Below are 26,241 nucleotides of genomic sequence, written 5' to 3'. Positions count from 1 at the left end.
GGCCGAAAGCCTTCAGTGCCCCCCCCGCGAGTCCCCCTTCCTCTCCCCCCCGCTCCATCCGGGCACCGCCGCATTAGCATTGACGAGCCGCGGCACAACTTTTTCCCGAGGCAAAGTGAAATCCCGGCGCGCGCGCTCCGAGGAGAAATATAGTCCCTGCCGGTTTCGGTCCTGGCCGTGCCCCATTGGCGGGGACCGGCGGGGGGCGGCGGGAGGCGGGGGGCGCGGCGGGGGGGGCGGGGCGGGGGGCGGCGGGGGCCGCGCGCGGGGGGGGGCGCGCGCGGGCGGCGGCGCGCGGGGAGGGGCCCCCCCCGGTAGTTTGGCGGAAAGTGAGTGATGAGTCCGTGTCCCCAGCAAAGAGGCAAAGAACTTGCTTTGCAGCCTGAGTAGTTGTTTCTTTCGATTGTTGTTGACGCTTTTTTTTTCATTATTATTATTATTGCTTTTTTTTCTTTTTCCTTTTTTTTAATTTCCTTCCTGGCCTTTCTTTCTTTCCTTCCTTCCTTTTTTTCTTTTTTTTTTTCCCGTGGAGGGAGGGGTGGCTGCCTGGCTGGTCGGTTGCAAAAAGAGAGAAAAAAAGCCAAAAAAAAGGAAAAAAAAAGAAAAGGAGGCAAAAAAAGCAAGCCAAACAAAACAAAACAAAACAAAAAAGCCAAACCAAACAAACAAACAAACAAAAAAAAACTTCATTCGGATCTGAAAGTGGCAGGAAAAGTGCCTGGCAAGTTGCAGGGATGGAGCTACACAGCTTGCAAGAGGCGTTAAAAGTGGAAATCCAATGTCATCAGGTAAAAAAAAATAAAATAATAAAATGATCATAAAATAAAAAAAAATGTTCTTTCTATCCCCGGCGCTTTTTAGAGGGAGAGGGAAATCGGAAGGGAGCCAGTGTTGCATGCTTACCAAGTAGCGATTGCTTCTTGTCGCAGGGGCTATCGATCCGGGGAGCGGGGGGAGCGGGGCCGGGGCCGGGGGCGGCGGGGCCGGGGCCGGGGCTCCCCGCGGGCCCCTCCCGGCCCCCCGCGGCAATGGCGAGCACTTTGCCAAAGTAGTTTTGCGGATTGTTTGGCTGAGTTTTTTTTTTGTGTGTGTGTGTGTGTCTCTGTGTGTGTGTGTGTGTTGTGGAGATCCGGAGAGTTAACATTGCGGTCGGTGCTTGTGTGAGTGTGTGCAAGTGTGCGAGTGTGTGTGTCTCTCTCTGTGTGTGTGTGTGTGTGTGTGTGTGTGTGTGTGTGTGTGTGTGTGTGTGTTGGAGAGATTAGGACGAGACCTGAATATTTATGAGCTTTGCTTGAAACTGACTCGCAGTGTTTACTTGCCTCTTTGTTCCTTACCCCCCTCCCTCCCCCGTCCACATACATCCATACATTTAAAAAAATCCATTAAACTTGAAACAGTTTCTAATTCCTCCTTTTTGGGGGGGTGTTTTTTTTTTTTATAGAAACTAGTTGCACAGATGAAGCAAGATCCACAGGTAAATGCAGATCCTTTTTTTTCTCTTCTTCAGTATTTTATCCCTGCTGTAATAAGCGCAGTTGTGTTGGGACAGCAGGATGAGAAACTTTATCAGTAAGAGATCTCATTTTGTAGTCTGCACTGAGCTTTCTTACTAAAGAGGGTGTTTTGTGTGTGCATGCTTTTGTACGGCTTCGGTGGAATGGTTTTGCCTTTGAACAATTTCTAGATCGCAAGTTTATTCATTACAGGGGTTAGTTTACACTTTGCCTTTAATATGCATCTTATTGCCGTTTTTGCAGAACGGGGATCTTAAGAAACAAATCCACGAAAGGCAATCAAGAATAGCAGCTCTTAATGAAAAACAAGTAAGGAACAGATCGATTCAGTTGTGTTTGGTTTTTCTTCTTGTTTTTACAATGCACTTTCTAAACATCCGAAAAGTGTCTGCGTTAGCTGAAAAATACCGACAGCGGAGGATATAACATCCATTTTCCTAAGCGTAAAGTGAGAAAATGCATGTTTTCAAAATGAGGTCGGATTCTTAGATGTCTTGCTGGGGGAAGGAATGATTTTAGTACTAGCAGTAAAAAGATAAGCAGTAGTTAAAACGTAAAAAAAAAAAAATGAGGCGTCCATTTTGAGTTGGTCGACATGTTTTAGGAATATGGAAAATTCTCCTATCTTGGGCTACTTTGTGCACTTCCGCGTAATGTGCAGAGCAAGAGTTGGGAACAAGGAGGCTGGAGCCCAGTTTGGAGCCATTTCTGCTTTCGATTACAAAACTGATTTTTATTGATCACTTTATTTTATTTCTTTTCTTCTTTCTTTCTTTCTTTCTTTCTTTTTTTTTTCTTCCCCACTTGCCTTTCTCTTCCCTTGGTCTGATCTGACGTGTTAGCTTTTGATTCGAGTTCACTTAGGCACTTTCACTTTTTTCCCCCCTTCCCCAAAATACGGATAAAAGCAGATTAACCTGTTTCAGTCGCGGGAGGGGGGGGGGGAAAGGAGGAGGGGAACAAAACAAACCAGAAACCTCCCTTCCCAGCTCCCCCTCCGTCTCCCCCCCCCGCCCTCCGCAAACTTTCTCCGTGCCGAGTGACCCCCGCGGACGCGGCTCCGCGTGTCACCCGCCCCCGCCCCCGCCGCGGCGGCGGCAGGGAGCGAAGTTGCCGGGTACGCGGGGGGCGGCGGGGGCGTTCAGCACCGCGGACAGCGGCGGTCGCCGCGCACTCGCACTCGCACTCACACTCCCAAAACTATCCCCCCCCCCCCCCCCAATCACTTTTAGGACTTCCTCGTGCATCTAGGGCAGTAGCGGCAGTTGACAAAGCGGGATTGAGCCTCCTCCCCAGGGGTGCTCCCCCGTGATGTCCCCCCCCTTCCCCCCGGCCCCGCGGAGCAGCGCGGAGCTGGCCGGCCCCGCGGCGGCGGCGGGATGGGTGGCGGTTCCTGCGGAATGCAGCGGCCCCTTCAGCACCACGGGCGCGGACAGCGCCCGCGGCGGGCCGGGCGCCGCCGCCCCCCGCTGCCCCCGGCGCGGAGCCAGCCCCGGGGCTGCAGCCCGGGGGGAGGGACGGGGCTGGGGGAGGGGGGGCTGGGGGAGAGGGGGGACACAGGCACAATTTTTTTTTTTTTTCTGGAGTTGTGGTTAAAGTTGAAAAGTGAGCCATGCATATATAATCCGTGCCCGTTGGAGGATGGTGATTGCATGCCACCCTTTTCCTCCCAGTTTATTGTAATCAGAATTTGTCAGCACTCTCAATTTGGTAGTGGAAGCTTCCATTTTGTGAGGAAGGGGTGTTGGTTTCTTCTAACATGGAGAAAAGTCTGCAGAGTTTGAAGGTGGGGGATGGGGCCCCATTCATGCTGAACATTACCATTTTGATTGCTTTGATGCCATTTTTGGAGGGGGGAGGGGATAGAATACCCTACTCAGCAGAGCACAAAGATGTTTAATCACTGTATAGAATCAAATCAGATACTTTCTTTTTTAAAGCAAATCTGACACTACATGATAGCTAAGGGCTGTTAGTCCTTTTTTTGCAGTGTAAAACAGCAAGTTGTTGACTCTAATACTACTATACTGAGTAGAAGATTTTTTTTTAAGGGAGGTAACAGCCTTTACTGCAACAATGCATCTTTATGTGTTCTTTCTTCAATATGGAAATAGTTTTACTGTTCTAAGTGGGTATTTAGAACATACATTTGATCATTTTCCCTTGTATTGTAGCAACTATTTCAAGGCTGTTTAAATTTTTATGATGATAGTAAATGAGAAGCTATTTATTATGTGTCATGTTGGAATTTAGATAAGGCAGAGAGACACATTTGAAAATACAGTTGGAATGTTCTGATTCAGCTCAGTGAAAAAGGTTTTTGCTAAGCTTGCCCAACATTTTCTGTATAATCCAAACTAACTAGTAAACAATGGTCACCTATTTATGACTCTCTATTCTCATACTCTTGTAAATAAATCTATAGCCTATAATGAAATTAAATGTATGATACTAAAATTCTGTAAACAGGAAATTTGACCTAGTGAGAACAACTACTATTTTTAGGCAAAAACCTTGTTTTTTATTTCTTTTACCCATTTCAACATCCGATGCAACAAGACCTTATAAATAACAGACTAGGTGGTGATGATGTGGTGTCCTTCTGCTCCAGACTGCCACCTCTGGAGGTCTAAATTGAAATCTTTCATGGATCACAAGTGAAATGAGTTTGGGGGTCTTAGCCTTTGACCAAGTCACAAAACCGTTGTGTAACTTTTCAGACTTTGTATAATTAGTAGTTTCTCCTTGCATAATGGCTTGTGAATGAACTATTGGCACTTCAGGGCATGAAGGAGATGCACTGAAGGCTACTGCGACAGTAGTTTGGGTGCCATTGCATCTGTTCAGTGGTTTCAGGCGCTCCCTTTTGTGAGTACACCAAAACACTGAAATAAAATTAAGAAGGCAATTTAAGTAGGGAGGTTGTTTTTATATAGTGTTTACTTTCCTTCCCTCCTACCCCCCCCCCCCCCCAAGATTTGTTTAGGAACAGCTAATTCATAATTCAATAATATATACCTTTGATTGTGCATGCACTGAATACAATAGATACTAAAATTACGTTTCAATTAAAAGGCACATGTGGATGATGAAACAGATAGTAAAATGAATGGATGATAACATCATCCACATCTGTTATAAATATAGCAGAGGTGAGTATTATCTTTCCATATCCCATTCTTCAGTTTCGCACTGTAGTCATTAGCTTTTATGGCAACATTTCCTTTTCTTAAAAGTTACAAAAAAAGACAGAAAGATTTGAAAGACAAACTCAACTCCTAGTGCATGAGGTAAATGTATAAAGTAGACTTCTGTGAAAAGTTAGAGTTCAATTTGAAACCTAATTAAATTTCCACATCGTCAATGTTTCTTTTACATTGCTGGTGTAGAGAAATATGGAATTAAATGTAGTTTTAGTATTTTCCCGATTGTTTCAAATAAGTATTATGGAGACATCATTTTCATTATTTAAATGGTGTAGCTTAAATCAATATTTAATTTGGCATCTTATTCAGAAGGACAAAGTTAGACTTTTGTTAGAAATTGTATCTTTTGTGTACTATAGTTTTGATGAATTGTAATAGCATTTGAGAGTGGGTTACCTCTTCTTTAACAAGATATGATGTGTGAAGACTCCATTAGTTGGTCCAGTGGTTTTACACCTTCAATCTACATCACATGCAGAGCAGCAGTAACATTTTTATCTAAATTGTCAAGCAACAAGCATTTATATGTAAATAAAAGAGCTATCATATGAGCCAGCACTGGTCTTAAAAGCACACCAGAGGTGCTCTGCTGCATGTGTTTCTTGCTTTCTTTATTTCCATAAAGAGTCGTTAAGGGTCTTTTCATTTTAGAAAGTTGTGTCTTATTAATTAATAGGTTAAGATAAACAAATAAACAAACCTTTAACCTCCAATCACAAGTTAACTGTTTTTGACATAAGTATTAGGTGGTAAGCTAGGTCTTAAAAATTAACAATGAGCTTGTGTGGGCTACTATATTTTCAGCTGTGATGAACTCTGAATTCAGACAGCCTGTCCTGGAGCGCAGTAATAAAAATATGTCTTCCTGAAAGACATTATATATATGACATTCACTTTTGCACTGCCTCATTTCTTTACCATAATTTACTATCTACCTAGAAAATCAACATTAGTTTCAGGCAAACTATTCCAACCTGTATTAGTGCTGGTTTGCATTTTTGGGTAATATATTTGAAATTAAACCGCTAACTGTATTTTTGCTTTTGGCGGTTACCAGCAAAGCCTGTTTGTGGAAAGCGTGAGTCTTCCTAAAATTTAAATACACTTCTTACGCAAGTTGTTGAAAACTACTGAACTCAAGATGTCTGGTTTTGCTCATGTTGTATCTTTCTTTTAAGGGGAAAGGAAGAGATGTTTTTTAGGTTTGTTGAAATGCGCGCTGTGCCGTGCCTGGAAATGGCAGCATTGTTTACACATGTTAAAGGCGAAATTATTGACATTTGCCAAAGCTCAGTATTTCATATGGTTGGGTACTTTCGAAATTGTTGAAATAAAATAGGGGTTATAAGTGTCAGTGAAAGCAGAGATAAAGCCTGAAAGGCATTTCCAAATCACGTTGAACCTAATGTCAAATTCTATCCTGAGGTGCGCACACAGAGCACTCCCATTTCTTGTGGCAAGAACTGTATCTATGTACGTTCCTCCCAGCAGAATTTGGTTGTAAGGGCCTTACTAAGCACTCGCTGAAATCAGGGGAGACAGGGTGATGATCCCCCAGGTGGAATATGAAGCTTTCCAATCACTGCATTGAATCTTTAAGCAGAGACACAACAGGTATTAAATATGAGCTTGACTTTGCCGTTCTTCTGCATGTTGAGGTCCTGCTGACTTTGCTGGGAAACCCGAGTGACTGTAGAATCAAGTGAACTTATTGGATCAAAGTAAAGATTAGTTCTGGACTGTAATTCAGAAAGCTTCAGTTCCTCTTTTTTTTTTTTTTTTTTTTTTTTTTTTTTTTGCTAGAATCAGCTAGTAATTTATTGGTTGCTTTGCTATCTGTGGAAAAAGTGAGAAAACTAGAGAAGAATTTACCTTTGGCTCCTTAGAGGAGAAACGTGGGAATATAGTTTGTATAATGGCAATCCTAGCACTCTGTTTGTGCTTTCAGTCATTCTTCATGGAGATTACACATTCATATTGGGGGGAAATGGTAATAAAGAGCATTTTCATAGAGGTGAAACACAATAGAAATATGTACACTTGTGGCTTTCTGCCTTCCATTAGGTTACCCTTATAAGATTCATGGAAATTGCACATCTGTAATGAAAATGTGTACTGGAGGGGGTTAGAACCGCCTTTGTTTGGCAGCTGCTTGACTGGCGTGTGAAATGCTATTTTATTCTAGCATTTTTCTTTGACTGTACACTTTTCTGCACTTGTACAGTATATCACTTGGCAGGGCTACGGGTTGAAAAGTGAATGTTACATTCATTCTAACCATTTTAAAGAGTTCACTTTGATATTTTAGCCACTTAAAACACCTGCTGTCAGAACAGTACAATTGATTTCAATTAACTTTGAATTTCTTCAATAAGATGACTCTTATAATAACTCCAGTAATCCCATGATGCCTCATTAGAGGAGCTGGCTATGATTATCCCTGTGATTTAGCAATTTTTTCCTTACAATGCCTTTGTCTATTCAGAAAAAGGAATTATGGCAACAATAGCTTTTTATTTCACTTTTGGTCTTACAGTAACGGTACTTGCTACCTGTTACACACTGTAAAATATCTAATTTATACTTGCCGCAAACAGGTATTTGTTCAGCTGTACATGATACTTTGGTAGGCAGACCCTTTCAAGGAAACTTTAGTTCCATGTAGCAACTCTGTCTCATGGAGTTAGAATTTGTTTTTATTTTGTAGCAGATGTTTGGACAGTTAAAACTGTGCTTTCACAGAAGTCTTTGTGTAGAGCTCTGATTTAATGGCACAGATTCTCCACTGGTCCATGCCATATGTGCTGCTGATCCAGAGCTGTGCCTTGTGTCAGAGGTTTATACCACCTTGTTCAGGATCTGGCCCACTGACTCATTCTGCTTGTGGAAGGAAAGGAGAATATGTCTCCGTTCTGTAGCATTATGGTAGAGGAGGGTTTTTGAGCAGCAAGTTTAAATCACATTTCCAATGGGATACTGCATCACTCCAAACACTTCTAGTATATTCAAGTTGAGAAAATCCCTTTTCATCTCATTTCAGATTTAATTTTCAAGTTGAAAGCATGAAGGCGTATAAAGGCACGTTAATACAGAGTTACTTTTAACTTTCCCCTCTATGCCTTTCTCTTCGTGATCAAAGATAAAATATGCAGTATTTTTACTTGATTATAAAATGATATCTCTTTCTCCCCTCTACCCCCGCCCCAAACAAAATATGAGGCATCAACACAATTTGTAATCAATAGAGTTAAAGGGTAGAAGTTTGCAAATCAATAAGACAGGGCCATGGTAAATGGTGTGTGTGTGTGACCATGATGTCAAGAAGGGCAATTTGTTTCATAGTAGTTGGAGGTAAGGGAAGTATAAAAATGTGCTGCAAGTTTAAGATAAGAACAAAGAAAAACTAAAAAAGAATTGGACTAATTGAAATGCAAATTTGTCTTTCTACCATTAAAGTAGACAGTTATTTCAGCTTAGCAGAATCATATTTGATTGTATCCAATTCTCCTTGTTAAATCACCTTAAACACACTTTCCTTATATGTCTATGTATGTATGTATATATATATATATTTTTTAAGCTTAAGGTGGTGCTACTTTTTTATTTGGAAACCTTCTTCTTGAGACAAAATGTACTTCCTTAAACATGCTTTCTCTCTCTCTCTCTCTCTCTCTCTCTCTCTCTCTCTCTCTCTTTTTTGAATCAGCTACTTATTGTTATGTAGTAGCAATTTCCAGAGTGTCATATGAAATTGCTGATGTGGCTTAGTTCTAGCTACAACCTGCGACTGCCAATAGTAAGCATCTATTGAAATCTAATATGTACTACCGGGGCTTTTTTTGCACATGTACAGGCATTCCCTTCTGGTTAATATACAAAGACAATGGAAAAAAATACGAGGATGTACTTTATGTTTTTTAACCCATGGAGGAGTTAAGTGTATGCCCCAGTTTAAACTACAAAATCACCTTTCTGACTGAATGGAAGTAAACTGGAGAACTGGCTCTAAATGTGGCTGCAGTAAAATCAAAACAATAAGTGCCTGGGAAGTTGGTAGCTGTGATGGGTGGTGCTGATTTGAGTGTTTTGAGAGGCAGTGTTGTTTTCAGAGTTGGAATTTAGTCCTAAGAGCCTGGGCGTTGAGACTGTGGCAAGAACAGTGTGTTTGCCTGAAAATTTGTCTGATTGCTTACATTTAATCAAGAGAAGCATATAATTGGTCTCGAAACTGAAGTTAAATCTATATAGTATATAGGTCATTTTCCTTTCTAGATTGACTTAACTTGATCGTGTTGGTACTTTGTGATGCAGCTTATCTCTTATCCAGACGGAAGGCATGGAATAGCCTTTCTGAGCAAACTCAGCTGTTGATGATAGATCTTATACGGTTACAGAAAGTAAAAATGTATATTACGTTTTGATTAACATGAGTCAAGTGAGAATCATTGATACTTTTGACATGCAGCGGAGATTAACCTGCATTTTCTGTAATTTTCCATTTTTCTGAAGCACTTTGAATCAGCTAGGCTTGCCGAAAGATTTATTGGTGAACTGAAGCTTTTCTAAGAATGAAAAAGATGAGAGAAGCTTCCATTCTCAGAAATGTAGAGATTTGAGTGTCTCTGTGTGTAAATGTGCTTATGTGTGTGTGTGGTTGGGTGTGAGCATAAGGTCTTTCTCTTTGATATCATTCAGGCAGAAAGCCAATATGCGCATGTAAATGAGCCTGAAAATGTAATTAAAAATATATACATACTGGGGACTGTGATACAGAATTTAATATGAGATGCAGGTTACAAAGTGACAAGTAACATTTCCTATATAATCACAGATACTAACTCTCATCTGTGATTTATGCATCCCATGTGTTATTAAGTACCCAACAGATAAATACTGGAATTATTTTTTAAGATATAATTTCAACACAATGAGTGAATGCAAAATGCGGCTTGCCCTTTCTTTCGCCCCAACCCAAACAGAAACAAAAATACACTTACTATCAAAATGTTACCATAGAGAGTAAAAGTATTTTACAGAAGGTCAGATAAAGATCTCTCTGATAACGTGTCTTTCCTGGAAATGAAATGTGACAAAATAGACTTCTTCGTGCCATTAATATATTATGATCAAGGAAATTCTGCAAATCATTAACACACATCTAGAAACTCACGCCCAGATGGGAAAAGATAAAGATTGCCAGGTGAAAGACATAAACAATCTATCTTGGCCTTTATTTCAGTGTAAATAGCTTTGTTTTGCACATAAAAGCTTACATAAGAGGTATCTCAAAAAACTCCCAACTTGGATAAAGAAGCCCGTTTTCTTTGTCTAAAAGTATTCCTGTCTGTGCTAAAAGTTAGGTTAGAATGCTGGATGCAAAAACTGACGTATCCGCTCTCCAGCTTGGGGGCAGCTACTTTGAAAAGCTTTATTTCTTATTTAAAAATACAAGTGGAATCCAGATGTATTTCTATAAACAGCCATGCAGCCCATAAATATATACAACCTAAGCCAGTGTCTTATTTACGTTATTTTATTAACATTCTTTGCTGAGTGGGCTTGAATGGAGCACAATCTCTCATATAGAGGATCTAATTATAAACACAAGGGACAGAACCAAATAAGCAGTCTTTAAAGGGAAAAGAGTCTGGCAGCTTTGTTTAAAGTGTCCTTTAATGAACTTCTTTAGCAGCTTGTATCTTAGCAACACATTTTATTACATACCAGTGCGGGAGAAGCAGTTTGCAGATGGAGTTGCACACAGTAATTTATTTCCCCCCCCCTTTTTTTCTCTCTTCCTTTTTTTTTTTTCCTCTCTTTTCCACTTCTCTGTGGTGACTCAACTGGAATGTGCAGACTAGCTTTTCCAACACTGATAGCTCACTCCAAATCTCTGATTGGTTCATTTGTATCTGCTCTGTTTTGTTAGATGATGAAAAAGGCATTTAGTATGGTAAATGCATAGTGATTTTGCTTGCTCTTAGAAATTCAGATATGATTCTTTTGAATAGGCATGGGCTTAAACTAAAAACAAACTGAGTCTCTTTCAATGCACTTTTTTCCCGTGTCTGCGTTCCACTCGGTGCTAGTCCACATCGCAGGCGCAGATTAGTTTCCAGACTTGTGGGTTATTCACTCTCAGCTGTTACAAGGGGTTATTTTAATCTATCGTCTTCTGCTCCCCTAAAACTGATCGGAATATAGTGCTGACAGGAACACTTGCAATCTTTTTTTTCTTTTTTCTTAGATGAAACCCGCCACTTAAAATGCAAATGTATCAAAAATAACTTTTTTATAAAAGCAATAAAAAACAGTGCACTGCTGTCACTCTTTCAGATGACCTGTGGTCTTTGTTGTTGTAGAAGGAATTACTTCTTGTACTTTGCATTATTGATTACAGCCCAGTCTCTGCATGTATGTTTTGAGTGAAGAACTCCATGAGTAGCCCTTTTCAGTAGGATCTGCTGAGGAGTGAGGTACTACTGAAGATGTAAATGAGCGACAGAATCTCGACTTTGTTGGTTTTCCTCGTAAACTGAAGGGAAAAAGGTTTTTTATGAGCAAACTAAATACCATTCAACCCAATTTGCATTTTCTCTTGGCTAGACAGGTGTAATTTCCAGAAATATATTTTCTTGTAGTTCACTGGAGTTACACTGCAGAGTTTGCACTGAAGTGATAAAAATCGGAACCTGGCTAGAGGGAGAAAGGTAGGTGAGAAGAGGAGGGGGAGGAGGAAGGCCATCCAGAGTGTTAAGAGTACCCAGAGAAGACTGTTGGCTTAAAAATACTGTTTTAGGGAAGGTTTCATTAAACTTCCGCTAGCAGCTGATAGCTCAGGCGTTGATATTAAAAAGACAAAAGGCATCCATTTCATAAAGTCCATTGGTATTTGCAAGTAGATAGGAGATTGTTTTTGAAAGAGATGGCATTGTTTCTTTCCTTAACATTAGTTTAATGTAAATGTATTTCCATTAACTGGCAAGCCTTTGTGTTTCTTGAATCCTCAGTTCAAAACAGAAGTTTCTTTTCACACCAAAATATGCATGGATTTGACTCCAGTCTTCTGCTTCCAGTATGTCAGGTGACAGTCTGTCTGTTGTCTCTTTTGAATTTGCAGTATCTGTCTTATCGGAGGCTTAAAAGAAGTCCTCTGAACTTTAAAAACAGAAAGTGTGCAGTAAATGAAGGTGTAAAAGACACAGTCCCACCTACTTTTAAAATACTGTGATATTAGACCCGAAACAGTAGGATGTCCTCTGAAGCCCAAAGCGGTTAAGTTGCCATGTGATTAACTTATTCTTTTCTTTTGCAATTCAGTTCACTGTTTATTAACTTAAATTGGATTGAAAAAACTCTAAGCTGGGGAATGCCTCAGAATCTTGCACAATCACCGGGATTAATAATGACAGCCTGAACTGTCGAACAAGCTAAATCATAAAATTCGCAATATTACTAGACAAAAGGATTATATGTTTTTCTGCAGCCGTATTGGCCATAACAGATGGGATCATCAGTTTCTGGTCCTACCATGAGAAATAGTGCTTGCACCATGCAAAACATTTGAAGTCCGTGCCTCCAGGCCATTTATTTTATGTTGTAGTGCTGGGAATATTTAAGTGAGGTGTAAAAGCAAGAGACTTAACATATTTAGAAGCCTTCTCTGCAAATATTGCAGTAATGAAGAACAAAATGAAGCATTTAATTGTTTTCCTAAGATACACAGTACCTCAAGGAAACAATTAGGAACCTGTGTATCAGATTGGCCAAAATGAAACAATCAGCTCAAATTGTGCCTTTTGTTTCAATAAAGAAAGAAAATATTGTTTTTTTCCAGAAGCACAAACATTTCCAGAAACTTCTTTAACCTTCCCTGAGCAATAGCACTGCAGCTTATTACAGAAGTACTTTGACTAAGGGAAACTTAAAGGAACTTCCGTCCCCAGATGAAGCAAAGACTCATTTATAAACAATGAGAGCAGGAACAATAGCAAGCTGAGTGCATTCTGCATGAATAATATAACTGAGGGTTGTGAAAAGCCTATGATTTTAGTATGCCAAACTCTGTGTGGGAGTGCAGCATTCAGCTGATTTTTCGACACTGGAGACTCATCCCTTCTCTCCCCCACGTGTATGTGCAAACATACACACACAGAGGACTAGCAGGGATGATTAAACAGGGAAGTCATCAGCAACTCCTATGCAGTGATGTTGAGACTCAAGTGTAAATTCATAAAACTGATGGAACTCAGGCTGAAATCTAGGCCAACACTTAGCTTTAATGCATGCCTTAGGTAGCTGGAGGAAAGGCCAAAGACCTGATTTAAGATAGAGTTTGAGTGTCAGCCTTTATTCTTGGCTGTGAGCCTGAATTTCTTTGCATTCAGGAGTTTTAAGTCAAAGAGCTTAGAAGGCCTTCAGTATGAACGCACATTTCTGGCACCTTTAGATATATCATTTGTATTTATGAGCCTAAATCTGGATTTAAGCTTTGGATTTCAAGCCTGTTGGTTGAAAAAATTTGGCTGTGCCTGGCTATTTTCCCTTTTTTTTCCTTTGCGTTTACTTAATTAAAGTCATTCTTCTAAAGGTGCTGAAGTGCAAGTTCTTCACATCAGAAACTCTCTTTGTCCTGTGTATATTCAGTGCTTGGCTTAATGAGATTCTATTCCAGGACTCCTAGACAACAAGGTAATGCAAACACTGAATAATAAATCGACGGCAACAGTAGCTGAAGTTTAGCCATACACAGTGGCAGAATAAACTTTCCCCAAAACTCATCTTTGAGTGTTTTTGCCAAACATGCTACAAATACAGAGCCGTCATGCTGGAATTTTCTGGCTTAGGCTGGCTGAGGTAATCCACTGCGTCTGCTGTTAAAGATCTGCTATCATGTAAAGACATTGTTAGTTCTATAGAAAATATTAGATATAGTTGTTTTCATTTATAGTTATATTTTATATCATTTTATAGTTATATTTCATATACTATATTTCATATTTTATTTTAGATGCTTGTATCATATGACACATTTTAGTTTTATGAGTGTTAGTCGAGTTCAAGGCAGTGGGCAAAAGCTTTGTCCATCATTACTGTTTCTGATAGTCTTCCATTTTGTTTCATTATTTTTTCAAAGGAAAAAAAGGTATCACTGTTTGCTTCATCAGCCAGATTAAGTTTTCGTGGATTTGTTGGGTTCAGTTCTGCTGTGACTGTTAATACTTGTGAGAATCTGGGTCAGGTTGGCATAATTTCCCCCTGACAATCACCAAATTACTCTTTCTAAAAAACGTCCTAAATTGACCAAACAGCAATATGATGTATGACTTGATCCCTAAGATTCTTACTCTTTATTTAAGCTAGTTGCAACTGAAGCCACTGTTAGTTTGCTAATGGTCTCTCCATAAAGACTGTGCAAAAACTGAGGCTAAGCCTTTGGGTTTTGACATCACTTGCAGTCATTCCTTTAAAAAGTAGCTTTAAAAATGTTCTTCTTCCTGAAGAAAGTCCAACTAACAACTATCTAACTACTACTACATACATCCTTGACAATTCACTGTTGCTTGGAAAAGCTCTTGCAGACTGTCAGATACTTGTGTATTCATCAGCTAGCTTCTGAGCAAGCTATCATGTAAATGCATAGTTATAAAGTTTTTAAAATGCATAGTTCTCACCAGATTGGACAAATACATGACCTGAGATTTATTACAATGCAGCTTCTTGACATGACAGAGCTTAGAGCCTTTACGGTCTGTTGGGTCATGACCCACTGAAGGAATTTTACCTTCCCAGGTCAAGGATCCATTAGGTAGGAACAGTTCCTCCAAAATCATTACACTACTATCAGCTTGGACAGACTTCAAATTAACATTAATGAAGTACTGGTCTTCTGTGGCAGATTTGGTCTGAAATGCTGAATGTGCAATGAATCAGTCTTAAACAAAAATTGCTTGTTTGCTTTACAAGCTCTTGTTCTTAGAGGACTATCTACCTTCCATACTAAGAGCATCCAAAATGTCTTTTTTGGTGGAAATGGCTTAGAAGGAAAAGTAGACACAGAGGTTTATGCTTCAAGGGCCAGATTCTGCCAAGCACAAGGACTTTGGCCTAAGTGCCCTTCATATTTTAAGGAGAAAAACTCTCTTCCCCTGGCAGGAAAGGTTTCCTGACTGTATAGACACCACACAGACACACCCAGAGAGCAAGAGAAACAGGACTAAGAGTTGATGTCTAGAGTAAAGGCACAGTTTCCTCTTCCCACTTTTCCTCCTTCACCAGAGGAAATAGAAACTAACATTTTAAGACTAATAAGCTAATGAAGATAGGCAGGAATTTGGTTCTGCAGTTTTGAGACTAGATGGGGAATTAAAATGGGGATAGGTACTCCCTTGCACAAGTTTCAGTTGGTTTATTTGCATGAAGGTGATCCATTTCTGCACGGAACAAAATTTTGCTGAATGTGTACTCAGGAGATGTGTGGAGAGTTGAGTTTTGAAGTGACTCCAATCAGTTGTGGTTGGAATTGTCAAAATCCTGTGCATTTCTTAACACTAATATACTTAATCTTTTTTTGGTTAACAGCTATAACTGGAGCTATGACTGATTTTCTTTACTAGAGTGTCATTACGGGCCTTTCTATATTCTGGTGTCCATGTTAATGCTATCTGAGCAGTGCTAGTAACCATCTAGTGAAAACTGCCCTTCTGTTAGTCACTGACACTTGTGTTGGCTCGCAGCAGGCTTCCCACCTTTCTTGCTTGTCCTTAGTTCCTTCATCCTGAGGGATTTTTGTGTTGAAATGAACTACATTCTTGAGATAAGATTTTTTTTTTTTTTTAGTCTCTTCGGTTTTGTAGGAAGATGATGGCTATATCCACATAAGCAAGTAGTACAGCACAATGGGAGCGGATGTGGAGAGCAAAAGAGTTGGTGCTCAGCACTGTGTACATACTGGGGGCTCACGCTAGCTCTAGTCTGGTCCCGTGGACTGAACATCCTTGACTGCTTGCAACACATTAAGTATGCTCCACAAGTGCACTTTTCTGTTCAATTTAATCCAGAAGGAATCTAGTTTGTCTGCTCCAAGACAACTTTGTAATATGAACCAAAGCACAGGAAGGGTGGAGAACTGGGAGATTTGCTTCAAAAGTGAACTCTTGATTTGAAAATGGTAATTAATGTGGACTTACCAATAGGTATTCCATGTCAGTGGATTCCTGTTATGCTGAACACAACACCACTCCAGCCCTGCCCTTCTCTCCCTACAGGTAATGGTATCACGGCACATAGGTGGAGGGGGAGGCAGGAAGACAGCTGACTTCCTGGTGAGCATGGATGCATTGATTGCATCCCTCTCTAGTCTGCATGCCAGAAGGACATGGAATGAAGAACCAGTTCCTATTATCTTTTCCAATCTATTTTGACAGCTAGAAGAGTTTTCCAGCCCTGAGCTCTGGGCCACTTCAGGTCTAATGGGATTCTGAAATTCTACCTAAGGCTTTCATTTTCTTTATTTCACACATAAGGCCTGTACCTCACTTTGGCAGGGAACAATCTCACTGAAGGTCAAGGCCTCTCTTCCCCAGCATAGCAGTATTTTGGGCTGCATTCTGCAATCAATTTACCTATGTTAATGGAAGTTAATTTTTTTTTTTACCTTGCTTGGATATGATATTAGAGGGACAGTTTGAACTTCCTTACCTTTCGTGAAGGATGTGTCACCAGTTCACTTTTTCAGTAGGAAATATTCCCCTCCTTTTTGGGTTCCCAAAGTTTATAGCACTGCCTAGTACATGGGAGCCAGAGAAATTAATGTGATTCATAAACACAGGTAGAAATTGCTTGGCCTAATTTACTCTTAACATTTTGTTCACCATAGAAAATTAAGTGAACAACATCAGTGGAAGAAAGCGAGCTAGTGCTCAGAGTTCTTTAATATTAAACAATAATAGTTGTTATAAAACAAGGGAGCAAATGGGTAGTCTCCCAATATTCCTTTAAAAAAATCCCTTATCATTCTTTCGCCAAGAACTTTACCACTGCTGACCTTTAGCACTCCTAGGAGCTGTGTAAGCAGCCTGACCAGGGATCAATATGCTGATGGAGCTTGCTCTGACCAGGCTGGGGACTATGTAAGTTGGGTTAGGCTACACTCACTTAATAATATGAAGCTTGTGCCACAGTGTAACTGACTACTCTCTTTTCCCAGCAAGTGCTCAGATGCCACAGAGACCTTATACAGTTCTTGCCTTGACGTGCAGTCATGGTGTCAGGAGGTTTTTCAGTGGCACGGCAAGCCCCCTCCACAGAACTGGGTCTTCATCAAACACATTACTGCAATATGTAGTTAAACGTAGGCAGTGCATGCCAAGGGATTGGTGTACACTGGTGCATTCGGTGTGTGCAAATATTTTTTTAAAACTTGGTGTGTACATGGTTTTGTAAAAGTAAATTGTACAGTTGGCCTCTTTCTGCAGCTGAAGGTTGGGATTGCGTTAGCCACAGATGAAGGCTGGGACTGCATTAGCCACAAAGCAGTGACAAGAAGAATGAGATTCTGGAGCAACTTTCCAACCGAAGAAGTGCGAGCAAACAGCTGGTCTCAGAGAATCGCAGGGATTCTGTGACAGACAAAGGCATGGGGAGGCTTGCCTGGCTGCAGGGGGAGAAAAAAACATAGCAGCCTCTCATTTGGAAGTTATAATGTTTTGAACCATTTCTACAAGATTCAGAAAAAATTCTTAAGGGATGCAAGTGTAAACTGACATACTACCCCCTTTATTGCATATGGGGAATCTGTTCCAGCTATTATAAATTTCTTGATACACGGATGTTTTTGCTATATTAAGAAACTGATTGCTGAAGTTTTTTTCTATTTTGAGTCTTACCGCATCACTCACAAGAGTGTCTTTTTTAAGACTAACTGAATATACATTTTTTTCCAAAACAGAGATTGCTGACTTAGTTTGTAGGACAGTTAGAGTTGATATCCTCACACTAAGTGCACATGTTTCTGGCACTCCATTTTTCCTTATGATTTCAGTATTTGGAGAAGCCCTGAAATACTTTTCCCAAGTGCAGTGTTGCCCCCCTTTACTGGGAGGGTAAAGAGAGGGCTCTCTGCACAGGCAGAGCTGGTGGCATCAGTTTTAAGTTCTGACACTGGTATTTCTTTTTTGCTGCCAGGAAGCACCAGAAGATGGCATGGTTTGTACAGATGCATGACTGAAAGTGAGTGAGCTTGTGAAAATGCTATTAATAATCTTGGGTAGGGTGTTAAACACCGCCATAAAGAAAAGCAGTGACATGCAGTATTTTAATCCTTATTTCTCCTTTCTGTCAGTAAGGGACAGCAGTGAAGTCCAGCCTAGCCTTGACTAAGTTTGGATGGCACAAAAAGGGAGAGGGGAAAGTGAAAAGTAAGAAAATGTGATATAATCTTGGTGCAACATAAAGAGAAAGGTCAGCCTGCCTAAAGAGAGTATTGATGATAACTGGAAGAGGCGGCACCTTCTCTCCCGAATAGTGACGTAAAACTTTTTGTTCCAATTTAAGAACTGGTCAGTTCAGCCTTGAAAGGCACCGACTGATCCCTCCTGCTTCCCCCTCCCTGCCCCTGATAACCAGAAAAAATGCTATGGAGCCCACCTGGGATTAACATACTATTTTACCATCTTCAGTACAGTGCCAGAGTCTGCTAGCTTTTCAGATTTAGGGTGTAAAGTTTGGTGTTTTTTTCATCTAAGCAATCCTAACATTAGACAAGGTAGGTGTGTATTTTGAACATATATGTTTGTGGGGTTCTGCAGTATTAGTGGGATCCATGTGGCCTCCCGACATTTCCACCGGAGAGCAGGGGACGGCTGCCCGTTGCGCTGCCCTTCTCCATGTGCGGGGTCCAAACCCTCAGCAGAGGGCAGGAGATGTGGTGGAGCTGCCTTGTTGGGTCACTGTAGCTTGGCCAACATGGGTAGTAATCTGACTATTACAAATAGGGCCAGAAGGGAATTTGTCTCCTTCCATGGGAGGAAGGGGAAAATATGAGAGATGCTGGATAGGATGTGAAGGGACAACTCACTTTAATGAACTGAGCCAGCAGACAAACACTTACCGTATCTTTAGGTATTTGAAAAACACATACAGGCTGGCTACTAAAAGGCAATAACATGTGGGCACATTTGAAGGAGGAAATTTTTCTTTTGTTTGAGTATAGAAAGAAAAGGATTGCCTGTGTTTTACTGGACCCACTGTTTGCTTTCACTCAGCTGAAACTGCATGTTGTTTAAGTTTTTACCAGTTTAATACAATGCAATACCAGTGCAGCAGTTCATTGAGACCAATTAGTTAATTAGTTAATATTTCTCTTGCTTTCTGAAAGTGTAAAGAAGTATGGATGTATAAAGAATTACACAAGTCTGTGGTTATTTAGTGTAGGGTATGAATTTAGGCAGAGGAAGATGCCAGCTAGAACAATCTTGCCTTCTCCAGTACCGTAACTGCTTCAGCACGTGGCAGAGTATGCATTGCTGTGGCTGGTAGCCACTGTACTATAAAATTCATGGTTAGAGGGGAGAGGGAGAGGATCTTGTTGCTTTGGTCTTTTTTATCATTGGCTATCCAGAGACTGACATTGACCCTTCGTCTTTAGGAGCAGTTGGGTTTGACCCTGTGATTTGTTCCTTCATTAGTTTTTGAGAAGGAAAGCTTCAGGCAGAGCCTGACTCTGTGTTTGTCAGAAATACCTCTGCAGAAGCTGGTGAACTGCTGTAATGTGGAACTGTTTTTAGAGTGACCACAATACCTACAGGGGTACTTGAGACTTACTTTGTCTTCCTGCATGCTATTTTCTGCAAACGGGACATTTGATGTACAAGGACATCTGGGGACGGTGTCATATTTTCTGCTGGCTTAAAATTTTCTGAAATCAGTACATCTAGACTGGTGGAGAACTTGGCTCAGTATGAATAAATGTGGGATTTTAACAGCTATCAGATAAGTGCGCTCAGTTCACTTCTTTTCATCTCATGTGAGGTGCTGGCTTTCATTTGCTATAGCAACCGGACTGTATTCTGATGCAGCCACACACATAAGCACACTGAGTTTCAAAGGCGTATAGTTTGTTTTTTCAAGCTAAAGTGAAGCGTGTGTCTATTTGACAAAGAATGTGTGTGTATGTAGAAGTGTAAAGAGGCAGTGATTTCCCTAAGTTAGTGACCACAGCCTTCAGGCATTGGATAATTATTCTAAATTTATTTGGAATAAGTAATCTTAAGTGTGATCTCAGAGTATTTGTTAAGGATGCTGGAGCTTCCTGAATGTTGGCAGGTTAGGAAAGCTGACAAGTCTTTCATTTGTCAGCTTTTTTTCCATATCTTTACACAATCCAAAGAAGCCCAAGACAGGCTCTTTCTTTCTGGTTTGATTGGACTAGTTAGTAGCTGGAAGTAAACATTATGTTGGATCATTCTGGAATTTTATATCTCTGCAGCATTATGTGAATCACTTTGCAGATGGGATGCTTCCAAGTATAAAGAGGCTAAGGATGATGTAACAAAATGTAATTTTGAAATTGAAACTATGCTAACCACTGCGGGGGGAGAAAACTATGCATATATAAAGCTACCATTACAGGATTGGTCAGAAGCTGGTAAGGAACACAGGGGCTTGGATTTTGGACGCAATTCTGCATCTGTAATGTCTTTGCCTTTCCAGCATGCTCTTTGGTGTATGCTTCATGACATAAGGAATAGTATAGTTAAGTGCAGCTGTGCTCGGAGAAATGTCAGGGTGTACAGCTAGACCTTTCTTGCTCAACAGATATTCTCTTTTGCTGTGCAGCTTAATGATGCAGCATTGGATTTTCAAAAGCTCTCAACAATGGCCTGTACTATCTCTTGCTGAAGTCAACAGGAGTTTTACTATTGACTTCAGCGGAAGCAGACTAAGTGCTTCTGCAGTGAGAGCTTTTGTTGAAACCCAGCTTTAACTACAGTCCTGTGTGTAAGTTGTCCCAGAAGGGACTGATCACAGCATTACCTGCAGTCCCTGTCCTCAAGCCCTTGATCAGTGAAGTTCTTATCTCCAGTGGCAGCCTTAGTCCAGCAGCCCCCAGGATTTGCTGATTGGGAAGGGAAAATAGATGGTAGGTCTGATGCTCATTAAGCTACACTAAATTTGTAGCAACTGCCAAAGGAACATACTCAAAAGTGACTTTTTTCCCAATTACCTTTAACATTTTTTTTCTTTCCAGACTTAATTTGTGCTGTAGTCACCAGTAAAGACTGAGCTAGATCCAAACCCTTTCAAAGTTGATTGAAAGGTCCCTGGCACACAACATGGACTCGGTTCCACTTCTTCACCAGTTAGACTAATTCTTGCTGCCTTCAGTGGGCAACAGGTCATCCTCGCTCTCCTTGGTAGCTGAGACAATATGGATTTAAAATGGGGAATATGTGTTTAGATTCACTCTTGGAAATCCTCAAACATTCCAAAGAGTTTGGTTCAGTTTAAGAAAAGCCTCAACGCTAACATCAGAGGCCAAGCAGTGACCTGAAAGGTTCCAGATGAGGGTGAAACGCTGGTGCCGCAAAGCAAAGGAAAGCGAAAGGAGGTTTCTTCTGATTTGGGAACCTGGCATCAGAATTTATTCTGCAAACAGATGTCTTGAAGGCCAAGTTATGCATGTGTGGAAATGGGATTATAATAGGTGGTGTTTGCCTCTTTAACAGGCACTGCAGGAAGCTTTCTGTAATATTGTTGACCTTCAGAACACTTTGGAAACATTGCTCAGTTAAATCAGGCTGCCAGAATGGTGTGGGTCTCAACTTGCTAGGAATATTTAGCTATGGTTATTTAGGCCTAATGGTTCCTACAGCATTTTTGCTTTCTAAACTATATTGTTCTGTGAGTATAAGAGCTATGGAAATTGGGTTTCCAATGGCTTTGTGCCTCAGGATTGATTGATCTTGGTGCTTAAGGAAGGGGCAAACTCTGATTCAAACTTTTGCAGTGACGGAGGCATACAAAGTTGCTCTCAAATACGGATTCTCTAGTGCCTAGTGAGGGTAAACTGTGATGCCTGACCTTCACTTCAGTTAGGCCAACTGTTTACTCTACTGAAACTCCTATTTTAATGAAGCTTCTTGGTACTTGGAACTTTGTATCCTTAGGATCTCTACCCTTCTGTCCAGTTTCGTGGAAATTGCACTATAGGTTCAAAGCCACTGAACACACACAGGCATTGTAATTTTGTGAGTGTCACTTCCTTAGGAAATGAGCTTTATTAGGCTTTTATTAAAATATTGTTGATACAAATTCATTTTCTTTGCTCAGCGTTACCTAACAGGTTCATTTGCCGTCCAGTGGGAGCTGCAGGTTTTTTGAGCTGGAAAGATGTCTAGCTGTTAAGGTTGCTATAAGTAGCGTGGTGTCCTTTCCAGCTCAGTAGGAAGCCTTTGCACCCCTTTCAGCACTAGTAACCAAAATCTTAGCTTTCCTGTTGACTTTAGTAGGAAGCAGTGGCCTCCAGCAGTCAGAGGAAGGGCTGAGCACCCCGCTCTATTCCTTCCCAGAGGCCTGGGCTGGCTGCACCACCCAGAGGAGGCTGCTCTAAGAACCTCACAAATGAAGCAAAACTCTTTGGGAACGTATGAGGCTTTGGTTTGATGCCATTATTTACATGCCAAGGGGTATGCCAGGCAAAGTTACCGCACAGCTGCAATGTGCTGCAGGTGCAAGTCTAAAGGACTGTTTGTTCTTCAGAGAGTTTAGTTTCCTATCTTAGTCCTCAAGATAGCAGCTAATTCTGAGTAACGGCAGCAGAGTGGTTGACCACTTGGTAGCTGGCTACAGGCTGGGTAAAACTTAATGTGTTGACTCAGTGACAAAGACAGGGAAGAACAAGAAAGTAAAGAAAGGCCCCAGATTTGACCTGACTTGGAATGAATATTCTATTCAAGTGGCTAGCTTGTTGGCTTGGGGCTTTGGAAACCTCAGTTCGGTTCCTTGTTTTGGTCTTTTCTTCCTGTGCATACTTTGGCAGGTCCCCTCCGGCACCTGAGCCTCCTTTTCCATCTCAAAAATGGAGGCAGCAGATCTCCCTTGTTTCAAATAGTCATCGTAGCACTTTCAGAATAAATATCTTACAGATTGCCTAGCTATTGTTGTTTTTGAAGTGTATATGCATTTATACATATAGATTATGTAACTATAATCTTGCCACAGTTATATAAACATCTACGTTCAAAGATACCTAAATTCAAAGGTATCTAAATTCAAAGATATACAACTCAGAAATCTCAGAGAAAGTGAGAATGTTTTCTCTTTAAAATACAAAACAAAGGCCTTCTTCCCTACAGAATGGTACAACTGCACTTTGTTCACTAGCTTTTTTCTAACAGTAGTCTTAGGGAAATATTTGACAAGGCAGCTGAAAACCTGGTGGACAAATTCAGGCCAAAATATTGTTGAGAGGTATTTGTATATTCATGCATCTGGAAAGGGCCAAATGAAGCTAGGAGAAATTTTCTTCATAGCATTGAAGACCCAACCGTTCTAGAAGCCTTAAAAAAAACCATTTTTTATGATAATTACAGTTCTTGATGTCACTGAGATCAGTGACAGAACTTCATTTTACTTCAGGAATTGAGGGACAAGTACTATCAGAAACATTCACACTTCTGGGGTGCTATTTTAAGTGAGGATGTGGCCATTTCTCATCTTGCCCTGGCACTGTGCCCCTGCACTATCAGGAGATCAGCCAGTTCAGGGAGCTGATGCAGCCAAAAAAAAAAAAAAAAGTAGTTATTTGTTTACTCCAGCCTGTGGACTGGCTAGTAGGACCCCTGTGCAGGATTGCATCTGCTGGTTGGCCCAAACTCTTCCTTATGAAAGCACAATTGGGCTGTGCCACTTTGTGGTGCATGGCACAAACTAACAGTGTCACGTATAATGTAATGGCAGTTTTATTACATCCAAAAAGCGTGTGGCGTGCCTGGTGTTTTTCTGATAGCTTTGCAGCATGCCACGTAGTGAATTAATCTCCACGGACATGTAACAAAATCTTTCAGTTTGGTTGCTTTCTCCCAGACAGTCTTCTGTAGCAGTTAACTGAAGACTATTTGTAACTGCGTTAGTAAGTAATATTAAATTATGCGTTACTTTTTACGTGAATAATCACAAAAAATTTAAATGAGGAATATTAACCATATTCTGTCTCCCAGAAATACAGATTTTCACATATACATCAGTGTAATCAACTTGGTAATTTACAGTTTCATAGACAAGTCTTCCAAATCCATGGGATGTCTCTTGGTGCTGGAGTTTTAGCTGGAAATCTGACATAGCTGACAAACTCTTGTTCCTTCCCAGACAGCTTCTTTGTACTTACCCATCTATGAACTATCATCCACAGGAGTCATTCCTCCTCAAAGCCAGAATAGCTTCAGTTCGTTAACACGTCTTGAGTGAAATTCATCTCTGATGCATGATCCTCCACTAGAGAAAGTTTGGCTTCTTTCTGGGATTAACATTGTTGAAAAGTTCCCCACTAAACTTCTTGAATCTTCACTGTGCGTAGTTAGGTGGCATTATGATACAGAGATTATGTAAAAAGCATGCATTGTTTGGAAGATATGTGATTTGTTGAAGTGTGATACTGGTTTTGGGGCTCGGTTCATAGATTTTATTTGATTTTGGTGGGCTAGAGGGAAGGACCTTACTGGCAAACAGAGGTTCTAGTGAAGTTTTGTCTTTGCTTCTGTAGTTCTGGGATGAAGCTTTTCAGTAGGCATGAATCAATTGTCTTAGCACCTTTCTGAGCTTCAGTTTCTGTCCAAGCATACTCTGCATTTGGTGGTGGCACCGGGTAATTGACCTTTTCACTTTCTAAAAGCTGGGGCCTGCAGGTGAGCACAGGCCATAGGTTTTGCTATACACTCAAGCTGTTTGACCCTACCTCTCCCATTTAGAAAGCCTATTACATAAATCCTTTCCCTCCTTGTGCCTCTTCAAACAGATGCTTACTCTGGGTATTGGAATTTAGGCTCTCCAAAGTGCAGAACAGTCATAGTCACATCTGTCTACTACCCCTAGGCTTTATAACATACGGGTCAAGCATCAAGAAGATGCTGAGTGCCTCATACTCCTGCTGAACTGAGAGGGAGTTGAAGATGTCTCGAATCTCTTAGGAAGGGTGGTTAAGCACCTTGCAGGACTGGTTTGCAGCTCACCAGGCAATTTGTGCTATACTATATGCATCGCTCTTGTATTTACGAGAGCACCAGTGCCTCTAGCAGCGGTCGGACTCCCTCAGAGATCTTCATGTTCCAGAAGAATTGTTTTAAAAGAATGTCAGGGACAAGAGATACAGGCTCTGTTTTTTAAAAATACTGAATTCTTCTTAACCAGGTCACATTTTTGAATGCTTGTATTCAGCTAATTTTGATCATCTTGTCACGATTTTAAATCCCCCTGATTACTGTTCTCTTCAGTAGCCTCCAGGTGCTGCTTCTTGTATGTGGAAAACTTGACACTTACGTATGTTTACTCCTAATGAGTTGCCTTTTGTGAAAACGCATTGATTCCTAGATCAACATCACAATTTTAAATGGCCTTTGTAAACTCCATTACAAGTAGCTGTTTACAAAGTTCAAAGACTAAAAATTAATTAAAATCTGAGGCACTCTTCAGTATAAAATATTTAGTTGTTTTCTTTTTCCTTTGTTAGGAATGTCAAACGCTTGTGCTAAATTGGCAACTACTGTTAGATGCGCGTGTTAATTTGGTTATTGCTTTTTAAAGAGCTGCTAAATATTCAAATGCAGTGCCATTGTTACCATAACTATGGTCTTCTCTGCATTTGCCTTGATAAAAATAGTGGCTAACGTTTTGCAGTAGGAGTTAAGTGACTGCACATTTCCTGATGACAGCGTTTTGAGAACATTCGTCCCTGTTGTGACATGGCGCCACAAGTTCGCAGTTGTTTTTCCCTCAAAAAGCATATTCCATACATGGGAATAGTTGGATTTGGGTAGGGAGAAAGTCCTCAAAAAAACTGAGGCGTCTGCGAGTCTGATCTTGCAGGAACCTTTAGGATTTGGGCCGTATCAGCACCTGGGTGCAATAAGCTTGCTTCAGTGAAATTGTGTGTCTGCGGCAATTTGTGCTGTATGTTGTGCATGGCTGCCAGGGAAATAGTAAAGAGTTCACTTCAATTCAATAGCATCAGTACTTTGGGATTATTTACCTGTCTGAAATACCTCTCCAGAATGTACAGCTCTCTGATATGTCTCAGCATCCCCGCTACATGGTCACCCATTAGAAAATATATAAAACACTGTAATTTTCAAAGAAAGAGGTTCCTCTGATTTTCTTTTCACGGTGTAGAAAATCATATTTGCAAATGTAATTTCGTTTCTGGAAAGCACATTTTAAATTCTTATATTTATTAAAAGAGCTTCCAGAAATCTGATCAGGGTTTCTTTAACCCATATTCAGACGTGCAGTAGAGAGCAGTTTCTATC

The 26,241-nt window shown here is 40.7% G+C and overlaps 1 protein-coding gene across 3 annotated transcripts in view; it reads left to right on the top strand.

Annotated features, from left to right (window-relative positions):
- Positions 1-302: 302 nt before the first annotated feature.
- The window catches only part of PHF21B (PHD finger protein 21B), a 161,664-nt gene continuing 135,725 nt past the window's right edge, over positions 303-26,241 (top strand). For 2 of the 3 annotated variants that reach the window (XM_064516843.1, XM_026114079.2), the window contains exons 1-3: positions 303-788; positions 1,442-1,474; positions 1,758-1,823. In XM_064516843.1, the coding sequence (XP_064372913.1) occupies positions 735-788; positions 1,442-1,474; positions 1,758-1,823 (153 nt within the window). In that variant the 5' untranslated portion in view covers positions 303-734. The remainder of the gene's footprint in view (positions 789-1,441; positions 1,475-1,757; positions 1,824-26,241) is intronic. The other variant, XM_026114080.2, reaches the window with a different exon arrangement.

The sequence above is a fragment of the Dromaius novaehollandiae genome, chromosome 1 (assembly GCF_036370855.1).
Source record: "Dromaius novaehollandiae isolate bDroNov1 chromosome 1, bDroNov1.hap1, whole genome shotgun sequence".
Taxonomy (NCBI): Eukaryota; Metazoa; Chordata; class Aves; order Casuariiformes; family Dromaiidae; genus Dromaius; species Dromaius novaehollandiae.
This window is presented reverse-complemented; position numbering and strand designations above follow the sequence as displayed.